This window comes from Lynx canadensis, chromosome D3 (assembly GCF_007474595.2).
Source record: "Lynx canadensis isolate LIC74 chromosome D3, mLynCan4.pri.v2, whole genome shotgun sequence".
NCBI classification, from domain to species: domain Eukaryota; kingdom Metazoa; phylum Chordata; class Mammalia; order Carnivora; family Felidae; genus Lynx; species Lynx canadensis.
The window spans coordinates 14,132,496-14,144,418 of NC_044314.2; the positions used below are offsets into that span (position 1 = coordinate 14,132,496).

Below are 11,923 nucleotides of genomic sequence, written 5' to 3' on the forward strand. Positions count from 1 at the left end.
GAGACGAGGCTGGTAAGCAGCGTGTGAAAGCTGTACCGTCCGTGACTGCAGCACCATTCAGAGGAGGGACAGCGACACTCAGCCGCTCCAAGACCGCCCAGGTGCATTTCTGCCAGGATTGCAGGCTCACTTCCTTCCGAACTTAGTGTGGCTACAAGTGTGGGGATAAGGTGATTCATCAAGATGAATGTGGCCGAAAGAACCATCTCAAAGCCAGGGTAAGTGCACTCTAGCTACTGAATGGGGGCGGGGAGAGAGGGCAGACAGTTCACTGAGCCCGCGTGTATTCTCTACCACCACGGCCCCCAGACCGGACTTGGCCACAGCGACTGCAGCTACGCAAGTTCTCCTCACCATGACACTTGTGCACTAACGGCAGTGACCGGTGCAGAGTAGGGGTGGACTACAACTGGGTGGGTGGAACACGATGACAGATGGAAACATCACTGTATCTTTCTGTGCGTTTTGCGGAATTCTGTGAATTCATTACAAATGTAAAAACCATTAAAATTGTTGAAGTTGTCTTTTCCAGAGAACTGAACTCATAGGATGTGCAATTAGGGAAGTTGACAAAAGAATGCTAAGGGCGGGCGCCTGGGTGGCTCAGTCAGTTAAGCGTCCAACTTCGGCTCAGGTCATGATCTCACAGCTCGTGAGTTCGAGTCCCGTATCGGGCTCTGTGCTGTCAGCTTAGAGCCTGGAGCCTGCTTCAGATTCTGTGTCTCCCTCGCTCTCTGCCCCTCCCCTGCTCACAATGTGTCTCTCTTGCTCTCTCCTTCAAAAATAAATAAACATTAAAAGAAAAAAAGAAGGCTGATAAAGAAGGCTACTGAGGAGGAGAACAGTGGAGAATGGAAGACAAGCGAGGGCAGCAGTTTTCACTCCAGGAAAACGTCACTGGCCTTGAGGTTTTCCTTGTAAAACTGCCTTCAGGTTGCTGCTTTCAACGTGAATAGCGCCATGTGTAGGTGGCACGTGTAGCTGACACGTGGACAGGTGGGAACTATATTGGACCACAAACTACAAAGGTATGGAAGGCCGGACAAAGGTATGGACAGCCTTCAGCTCCGGTGAGGAAACATTCCTGGAAGCATGCAGAAATGGAAGCTTACAGAGTTCAGAAAGGATCCTTGACAGTGACTTATCGGTTGGTAAATATGACAGATTGAGAAACACTGCAGTAGGAGGACTGTGTTTAACGCCACCTGTTAGAGGAGGCACCTTCCCTAACTAACAAAGCCACACACCACGGCTGTCATGAAGCACCCTCTCTGTATGCATGATGGCCTCTTCCACAAGAAGTACTCTCCAAACACTATGGGATCATGTTGTCGCTTTGAGCACCAGCAGTGAATTTCAATAATTTGATACTCCCCTCCCCAAAAGACAATTATATCGGGGTAAAGTCATGTCTCTTTACTATCCCAACAAGATATTCCTAATACGAAACAAAAACTTCCCCAACTCTTAGACTGTAGATGGCTCACTTCAGTGTCCAAAGTTAAGTTTTCAATTTTCTGATCCTAAGCAAGGTACTATCTCAACTCCGTATCTGACTCGTGCTGGTCCTCAAATCATACATTGGAACTCAACTACGAACAACTACTCAAATAACAAAATGGTTTCTAATTTATGACTTTTTCCATTCTATCAAACATCATCCATACGTTTGCACCAATTTATACCCCCCCCACACACACACACACAAAACTTAGTTAATTTGGACTATAAATGGTCTGATTTTAATAGATTAATAAATACACCTACTCAGCATTTCCTCATTGAAGATTCAGTTCAAATATATACTGTTCTATGCTTTTCACCTAAAGAAGCAATTCCTTTTATGATTTCCAAAAAAGTTGTGCCTAGAAGCTACAAATACTGTTAAAGTAGCTGAAAAATAGAAGTCCTACAAGACAAAAAAAAAAAAAACAAAACTTCCTAATGTACTTTGTTTTAAAGTAATTTATCATATTGGTATTTTTCAAAGCCATGTCTAAAAAGCCTAAGCATAGGAAATTTTAAGTGATTTTGTATGATATATGCAATGCTGACCAAAAAAAAAAAAAAAGGGACACGATGTCTAAGCCTTTGGGGAACTTAAAATCTAGGCGGAAAGGTCAATTTTATAAGTTAGAAATATTTCAAAGTAATATTTTTGAAAAAAAACAGAAAAAAATCATAGAAGTACCAAATTTACAGCACAGAATATACACGCTACTGGAATTCAGAAGCAGCAAAGAATCACAGGGGCAATTCCAGAAAACATCATGCAAGAGGTGATGACATAGGCCAGCTTTGACTGGGAGGCATGATGTATGAAAAAAGTGGGGAAAAAGGGATTTTGAGTCCCAAGACCTACTGGAGGCCAGGCTCCATCCGTCACTGTGAGGCAGGTGAGATGATTAAATACTACTTTAGGAAGACATACTGGCAGGAGTATCCAACAGGTAAGAGGTAGGAAGGCTGACAGAAGTGGAATCCGTTAGGAATAAAGTCCCAAAAGAGAACAGTGACAGCAAGGATGAGGAAAGAGTAGATTCAGGGTAGGAGGGGAAGAGAGGATTAGGGTCATCAAGCAAATCAGAGTGGTAAGAAGTAAAATCGCTCCCTGAGAGAACCAGATTAGTCTGGAAGATTTTTTTTTTCCCTGAACCAACGATTCACGCTTTTCACACACATCACATTTAAAGAAAGCGTCAGTGGCTGTTCTAGGAAGACACACCACTGGCGCGCACACACGTCTCCTCAATGGCTTTCACAGCAGCGTGTTGACAACCTACTCCTCTCACCAGACTGTCAAGGTCCCCTGTAACCCAAACCCTATCAGCTCTTCCAACTGTTGCACTTCTGTTCATCCACTGCAAATTGTGCTATTCCCTCTTTGAACGATGGACAGATCAAATGATATATACAACTCACCCTTGTCTGCCAAGCATTTTCACACACGTGATCAGGTTCATCTTCACAGCGATTACATGCAAGAAACGGCGATGATACCCCTACTTTATTTGGAGCAGCCTGAAACTTGTGAAGACCAAACAACTTGCCAAAGTGACCTTTTTAAAACCTAAATCTGACCTCAAATAAATTACTTCTTGAATAAGCATGAAACACTCCGAACGAGCCAAGACATTTAGAGGGGAATGAGAGGCCAAATGTTCCCTGGAGCATAGGAAGAACAGAAGGGAAATGGACTACGGGGCACCCAGCAGCTCTGCCACCTAAAACACAAACACGCTTCCAGAGTGACTGTTTACATAGACTGCATGAAGGAGGCTTTTGTGACAAGGCATCCTCTGTTACAAGTCCTCCATAATGAAAAAAGGTTGATAAAAGTGAAGCTCAGTCTGCTTCCGGGGTAGTGCAGGTCTTTTTTTGCTCTTACCAAAAAGAAAAAAAAAAAAAATTAATACCTCAAAGACAAAAATAATCAGCTTAAAAATTAGCCAATTTAATAGCTTCTATACAAAAAGTATAAAATGTTCCTCTAAGTGCATGGATTCCAAGCTGTGCTCTGAAGTAACAAACAATCATATAACTTAAAAAAAAAAAACTGCAAAATAGCTTTAAATTATAGGCCAGTTCCCTAGCTAAATGTGAAAACCGGATAAAGATTTAAGTATGGTTGCCTGGGAGTTAATGATAATCCAAATATGGAATACATATATTCCCCTATTCCTATCCCCAAACCTAATATGGAGAAAATATGTATTTCAATAATTTGTGACCCAGAGAAATGCTTCCTTTGGGTTTATTTGTAACACATTGGATCTCTATAATGTAAATATTAAAAATAACTGCCCCAGGGGCACCTGGCTGGCTTAGTTAGCAGAGCACACGATTCTTGATCTCAGGGTCATGAGTTCCGGCCCCACGATGGGCATGGAGCCTACTTAATTAAAAAAATAAAAATAACAAATAACAAATAACAGCCCCAAATACATGGCTCAAACACTACCTTTCCAATTACCCATCCTTCCTGAACACCAATCAATTTAGAGGTATGATAATAGAGAATATGAAAAATATTGCATCATATGGACTTTTATTAAGTGGTGAAGAGAAAAAAAAAAACACGTCCGTTCCTGAAAACCACTGATTTGACCATCTGGATGGTGGCATCTCAGTGGAAAAGAAAAATGCATTGAGCATCACTCTCAAGAGAACGTTCATGCTCAAGACAGGATGCGAATTATTTTGCATCTTATCTCATTAATTCAATCACCACAACCTGAAATGAAAGTTATTATCCCCATTTCGAAGATAAAACTGAAGCTCAGGGACTTAAGTAGCCTGGTTAATGTCACAGAGCGGCAGAGTAGGAATTTAAGCCAAGTCTAGTGCTAAATGGGCTATCACCCTTCAAGGCCTCTGGTAGACTCTAAGGCACACTTTCCGTGCCCTGCCCCACAAAAATATCATAAAAGGTGTAGATATACCATACTAGTTAATTTGAGGAAAAGAAGTTGCTTCCTTCCCATCTCCACCACCCTCTCCTCCTACTGTGGTCTAAGAAAGACTTTCCCTACACAGTGGAGGATCTCAGTCACTCCCATTTTTCTACTAAAATAATCACTAACTCTGATATTCTCAAAGCCTCTTTCAAATGGCATTTATTAGCTGAGCTGCTTGTATACTTCACTGCAGCCAAACCAACCTAAAATTTCCTACAAAAGGCACGGCTGCTTCTGCTCCCCACTCCCAGTCTGTGAGACGGTCTACCCACTCTTCTCCCATCACCCTCCAGACAAGACTTAACTTTCACCGATAATTGCCAACATTTATTGAGGATCATGCGTCAGACGTTATTCTTCAAGCACTCGTTCGTTTAATCCTCACAATCTCACCTAAGTAGTGTTATTATCCCCACAGTAGGAGTGAGGAAAGCCTTCTTAGCGCCCACTGCTCCAGTGACACTGTTCATTTAAAAATCCCCCAGCAGTGGCCAACAATTAAATAAAAGTATTTACTACCTGGGAGATTAGAGCCGTTCTTAAAAATCACTTTCAGAAAGAAAGCATCTTGTTAGCGCCTAATATAATAACAGCAGAAATCCTGACCGCTGACTTTTCTCTTATTTTTAGACAGTGCTCTCATAGGATAGCTGCCACATACACATGCTGGTTATCTCAGAGTAGGAGCCTTTATGCCAAAACTCTTTTTGAAGTCTTCTTTTCCAGGTCCCAACACTACCAGTACACTACGTGTTCTATTCAAATGAGTTGAGATTACTGCTCTGTCAGGTACCACGTGGCTAATTCACCTGTGCCATGAGGAAGCCACAATTTTGCAAAATTTCCTTTTTTTTTTTAGTATCTTGATTGATTTTTCTAAGGAAAGGACCCACGGCCACTTAATACTTTTTTGAATTCAAGTATGTTTTTTGTGAGTCCATATAACATTAAATACTATCTACTGCGCTAAATACTATCTGAAAATTTCAGTTTCTAAGCTTTATTCAAGCTATCTGCCAAGCAACTATGTTTTGAGGATACTGAAAACACGACCTGCAGAGAACACAGCCATACCAACAATATTAACCACTAACCACTACATGATAGCTTATGTATTTTATGTTTTTCTGCCTTTGTGCTGTTAATTGGGGGCTAAATCTCCAAATGCAGAATACCCATTTTGATGAACAGAGCGTCCTTATGCATGCAAAGATAGGAAGCTTGGCGGTCTTTCCTCTTTTCAATGAAACAGCAACAAAACTAGTATCTTTTAAAATATAGTTTTTTGTTGCTACTGTTAACAAACCACTAAGTTTGGGTCCCCACTAATAAGGGACCCATTTTTAAAACTGATTTTTTCCAGGTATGCTACATATGCAGTGTGTAACTTTATTAACACAGAACTACGTCAATCGCACAAATTTCCTAAAACACTTAATACTGTATGTTGAATTTTATGTAAGTGACTGGCAGTCCACAGCACTTGAAGAACATGAACTTCACGCACAAGTCTCCTAAAGGCAATACTTAAGCTATAATCCAATGTAACATTTACTCTAAATCACATAACAAAACTCAAGACATGTTACTTTTAAATATAAATATCTACTTACATCTTTCATTTGTCTAAAATGAACTAATTAGCATATTCTAGTGGTAAGTTTGTGGACTGTCACCTCGACTATTTGCATCGTAACGACGGTATGTCACCACACACTTGCTGGCACTGGTCAACCGGAAAGGCATATAATTAACCTAAAATCCGTATTAAAGCACAGATTCTACTAGTTTTTTTACACAAAACTTTCAAAAAGAAGCTGTTGCATATTAGGTATCGAATACAAGTCTTGAAAGAGCCAGAAACGGTATTCCGGGCCAGTACACTTATTCTAATGGAAAAGGAAATTAATTCCACTTTATGTGCGTTTTCTATGGATCAAAGTAATAAGAAACGGAATGATTCCTGGCGGAAAGTTACACACGTGTCTGAAAGGTTACTTCCGGGGCAATGAAAGGCTGCCACACGAATTTCCCCTTGCCTTGCTCGGAGCACAGCGTCCACGTGGTTCTCCACTCAGCCCCGCGCCCCGGCCTAGCCCGCGGAGGCCTAAGGGAGCCCCCGGGAGGCGCGGCCCGGCCTCAGCCCGCCCTCCCAGGGGCGGGGCCGGCGCGCCAGTCACGTGGGCGGCCGCAGCCGCCATCTTGCAGGGAGGGGGAGGGGAGGTGCCCCGAGGGATGGGTCCCCAAACGGGTCCGCCTGTCCGCGGCGGCGCGTGACCCGGGGGCCCTCGGACGCGCAGCGGCGCCTCCTCGAGAGGGACGTGCCACACTCGGGCGCCTCGCTGCAGACTCCGAGGTGGGCCCTCTCCCGCCGGCCGCACACAGCCGGCGGAAGGCCGAGGACCAGCTGGTCTGGACTGCAGCGAATGAAAATGCAAATCTACCCACCCCCATCAACTGCCTTTAGAGTGACAGCTTGGGAGCAACAAAATCCGCGGAAATGTCTTCAAGGCCAGAACAAGCCACAGATGAGGGCCACGGAGTCCACGCTAACAAGCGGAAAGTGCGGGCTCAGAACAATTTAATGAGACGTGAATGATTTGCTACGGTAACCCTATGCTAACCAAGAAAAAAGTTCATCACGCCACCGATGTCTAAAAATAGCCTTCGGCGTCACCTGTAGTACGTGTATCCCCTATGATTTATTCACTCATTTCAACTGATGGCCCCAGCACAGGGCACTGCCTGAGAAATAATGTCCTGAAATTAATGGCAGAGTGCCCGACCTCACTTTGCCCACTCCTCCCAGCACTCACTGGATGCCAGAAAAGGCCACACACTGCAGTCAAGATAAAAATCTCATTATTCTAGGTTGCACGTATCTCTCCCCTTCTCTAGTCGCCTTCAGACCCTCTCATTACAAGCAAAATTTAAAGGAAAAACAGACTCCTGGCAGTTAACATCAGAAATCGGTTATCCTTGCGGGAATGATATGAATGGAATGATATAACTGTTCCACTGTGAGACATTTTTACTATATCTACGATCTAAGATTATCTCGGCAATATATAAGAAATTTAAAAAAATAAGACATAAGTATTGCTTCTGATTTCAGGCTTTCTTCTCCAAATTTAACAGTGACTTATACGACTTTTTGGAATTATTTTACTGAGTGGAGTGGAAAAGGACTTTTACCAACAGTATACACAGTTGCATATTACTAGTAAATACACACTACATGACCAAATTTCAAGTTCACCAAGAAAATAGAGTAGTAGCATTACTACATTGGAGTTGGATAAAATATATCCTACAATGTGAGTCACTTCATAGAAGCCTCATTTTAAAAAGGAGGGGCTCAGCCTAGATTATTGCCAAATCCCTTCTAGCTCCTGAATTCCTCGATTCGATGGATATGGAGTCCACACAGCCCTTAGAAAAATCACAAAGTCCGGTTTTAGTTCCAGAGTACTGAAAGATACATAAGACACATAAATTGAATTAACTTTCAAGAAGGGAAAGGGAAAAATCCCCTTTTCCAGTAGATCATCCTAGAGATCACCTAAGTTGAAAAGGATGGCAACCAAACTACTACCTTTTAAACCGTGCGCCACGAAAATAAAGTTATTGTACATAGTTTTTACTCTATTGCACACACAGTTTTTACTCTGAAACCTACTCTCCTCCCCTCCATTAAGTTGTTAGGATCAAGGGTTTCATATTGGGCCTAGATTATTATTAGATGCTTTTACAGCTCTACATAATTTCATCTTCGTTTATGTTTGAGACAAGTGATTCATCTGGGTTCTTGTCGACTACATTTTGGTGTTTAACAACTTTTAGAAAACAACATTTATGCCTACATTAAAGGCCCGACAAATACCCCTGCTTCAAATATGTAGGCAAGACTGAAGCCTGATAGAAAATAAATTATGCCAGAGATAAAGGGCGTGAGCAGCTAGCTCTAAGACAGTTTTTGTTGTTGTTGTTGTTGTTGTTTGTTTGTTTTTTTGCCAGACAACCTGCGCTAATACCCATCCAGTTTGAGTCGATTCGCTGCTCTCCACCTCAGGGTTTTTTCTGGGAACATCAAGTTAGAATCAGGAGCCAAAAGACCCTACGACCCCTTTAAACTCAGCATTGCCGGAGCGAAAAGAGCCCCTCTGTGCTGAAGACACGGGCAGCACGCCGGGAGCGCACCTTTAGAACACCTCTGCGAGGGGATAAGGCAGAGCTTTAAACTGTAACCAGAGCGCCAGATGGCGAGAAAGAGAAGGCGCTGCCCGGGGCCAGACTGCAGCTAATAGTCTCCTTTGCGCTTTGCCTTTCCCAGCACCTGGGGCGAGAGATGCTCCAAGTCAAAAATGTCCCGAGACCTTGCCTCGGAGAGGGGGACCGGGCTGAGAGCCCCATGTTTCCCGTGGCAACTCCGGCACGGAAGAGACTTCTAGAGCATTCTGTTATGGCGGGTGCCTGAGTGTGCATGGGGGGGGGGGAAGGGGGGGGAAGGGTGGGAGAGTGGAACTGAACCGCCCAACAGAACGAAGATTAGTTAGTGTTACGGGCTGGGAGCCGTGGGGTGGGTATTCCGAGCCACCTGCGCCGGGCTGAGGCTCAGCCAAGAGGTATCCGAAAGCCAGGCCGGGGAGGCCGCCGGGGCGGTGACCGCAACGCGGGTGCCCGGAGGCTCGCGCGCCTTACCTGGGCCCGGGGGCCGGCAAAGTTGCACGGCTCCACCTCCACCTCTGCGTCCTCGGGCCCCCCGCGGAGCGCGGTGCGGAGCCTCTCCAGGTGCTCCCTCAGGGTGACCCGCTGGTGGAAGGAGAACGCCGGGTGCAGCGAAGCCATGGTGAAAAGCAGCAGCAGTTCCTCCTGGGCCCTGAAGCCCAGCCCGCCGCCGGGCCGGGGCTCGGCGCCGCTGCCTTCCGGGCCGGAACCGTCCTTCTCTGCGTCCTCCTCGCCTTCGCCGTCCTCCCCGCGCTCGCCGGGCTCGTCCTCCGCGCCGCCCCGCGAACCCTCGCCCCGAACCGCGCGCAGACTCTTGAGCACCGAGTCCACCTGGGGCAGGAGGCGGTGCAGGCGACCGGCGGCCTCACGGTTCTCCGAGCCCAGCAGCGCCAGGTAGACGATGAGGCGCGAGCGCACGGCGGGCTCTCGGAAGTCGGCCAGCGGCCCGGGGTCCGAGAGGCCGTTGGCCTTAGCCTCCGAGTCGCGCAGGTAATGGTAGTCCTTGCGCGCCAGGTCCTCCAGGCACGAGCCGAGGAAGCGCAGCTCCAGCGGGTTACACAGGTCCAGCAGCCCGCACATGAACTCCAAGCGCTGCGCCGAGCCCAGCACCAGCCCAAACCACTCGTACACCCGCTCCTGCTCGCGCAGCGCCGCCGCGGGCCCGCCGCCGCCGCCCGGCATGCCCGCCCCCGCCGCTGCTCCGCCAGCAACAGGCGGCCCGAGCCCCCGGGGCGGCGGCGGCGGCGGCGGCGGCGGCGGGGGGCCCCGCGGCGGGCCCGCGGGAGGCGGCGGCGGGGGGCGGCAGTCCCGGCGGCGGCGCGGCGGCGCCTTAGCGCCCGGCCGTGCGTCTGCCTCGGGCTCCTCCGCCTCGGGCGGCGGCTCCACGGGGTGCGTCGGCTTCAGCGGCAGCTTCATCCTCAGCATCCTCGGCTAAGGCGGCGCGGACATGCGAGCGGGGGCGGGCAGGCGGGCGGGGCCGGGAGGGGGGGCGGGGGCCGAGGCGGCGGCGCTGCCGTCAAGAGCTGGGCCCCTCCATGCCGCCGGGGGAGGGCCGGGGCCGGGGCCGGGGCCGGGGGCGGGTCTCGGCCGGCGAGGGGGGCGGTGGCCGGCCGGCGGGGTCGCTGGCGTCGTCTTCCCGGGCCGGAGGCGGGGCGTGCCCGCGGCGGCTCCTCCCCCTGGGCTCCGCGCCGGCTCTAGGAGCCCGAGTGCGGGTGGGAGCAGGCAAGCGAGTGTGTTCTCCTTCCTCCTCCCTCTCTCCCGTCGTCCGCACTGGGCTGGGGCGGCGGCGCCTGAGCGGTTCCCTCGCGAGCCGGTGTGGACCCAGCGGCTGGGAGAGGAGGAGGAGCGGCCGGGCCGGGCGGAGACGCTTGCGGACTCCGCGCAGGCACCTCAGCCAATCAGAGGCCAGAGTTGACGGTTGCGTAGTTCTCCCCGCCCCCAAGGGCTGCCTCTTCGAGAAGCCACGCCCAACTGCTACGCGACCGCCCCTCTCTCTCGGCGGCTTCCGCGCGGTCCTAATATCTGGTCTTTGCCAGCTTAGGGTGGGACGTTGGTGGGACGGTGGGGCGGTGGCTGGATCGCTAGGTGCGCCGAGCGCGGCGAGTATCTTGCGAGGTCCACGTGAGAGGACTAACGGGGGTCATTTCACGTTTTCCGAGGGCCCTAGCCCTGTTTTTGACTACTGACTCCCCTGCTCTGTCTCCTCGCCTGGGCCACCGCCCCACCTCGACCAGCGCCGTTCGCCGCACTGAACGTGTCCTAGGAGTGGAGGTTCTTCTGAAGTGAGCGCGCTAACCCAAGGCGAGCTCTTTCAGTCTCCACAGCCTGGCCGACTTTCGGGTAGTCAGCAGTGGCATAATTCCCACCACAACTTCACAAGGATCGGTTGTGTTGACTCTCTGAGTTGCAGATCGGGGAACTGGCTCGGGAGGCAGGATTGTGGCTGTGGTTAGGGGGCCCGGACGCCTCAAAGCTGAGCGAGCGCCCACGGCGTGTGCCGGCTGCAAGGTGCGGAGATGGGGACGCGCGGCCCTGGGGGCGCGGAGGCGACGCGACCCGAGGAGTTCCGCGGCCTCTGGGCGGAGTGGGGGGCGTGCTGATGTGGACGCCCCTGGCCTAACGGTTACCTCTGATCTGTAACGCTTTGGGGAAATAATTTCCACGACAGTTTAGCAAAAGTCCCTCTCCGCCCGCGCCTCCATCTTCTGGGGATCGGTTTACTTGCTAAATAACGTTTCTGTGCCTGACGCCAACATTTTGGATCCTTGTGCCCGTGTAAATTCCCTGTGATTCGAACTTAATAAGATACCACCTTGACAGGCTCTCAACTTTATTTATTTTTGTTTAGTTTTTTTTTTATATTTTAAAGGTTTGAATACCTTCAAAATGTCTTTCTCACATTGTGGCTTTTTTTTTTTTTTAATATAGCCCCAATTTTTAGTACCTATCTGGATTTTTTGAAGGTTAATTTGAAAAGGTGGGATTACTTTTAAATCCTTTTTGTTTTAAGTCTTACTACAGCTGTATAGTAGGAGTATGTAAAAAACAGAAATGACACTGTAACTCTGAGATATTGGGGCATGTGTGGGAGAGCATTCGCTGAGCCCTTTATCTCACGTTTATGCCCTAAGAAGCTAATTTATAATTCAGTAAAAGGCTGAACTGAAGCCTAAAATCAGTTTCAGCAATAAAGCAGGGAGAAGGAATTATTTTCAACACATTTAAGATTGACAAAGTAT

At 48.6% G+C, this 11,923-nt stretch overlaps 1 protein-coding gene across 2 annotated transcripts in view; it reads right to left on the bottom strand.

The window, feature by feature from the left end:
- ZCCHC2 (zinc finger CCHC-type containing 2) overlaps positions 1-10,506 on the bottom strand; it is a 62,803-nt gene extending 52,297 nt beyond the window's left edge. For both annotated transcript variants that reach the window (XR_003973115.1, XM_030335732.1), the window contains exon 1: positions 9,159-10,506. Coding sequence is in view for 1 of the 2 variants with exons in the window: in XM_030335732.1 (XP_030191592.1) it covers positions 9,159-10,109 (951 nt within the window). In the remaining variant the exon portion in view is untranslated. The remainder of the gene's footprint in view (positions 1-9,158) is intronic.
- Positions 10,507-11,923: the final 1,417 nt, after the last annotated feature.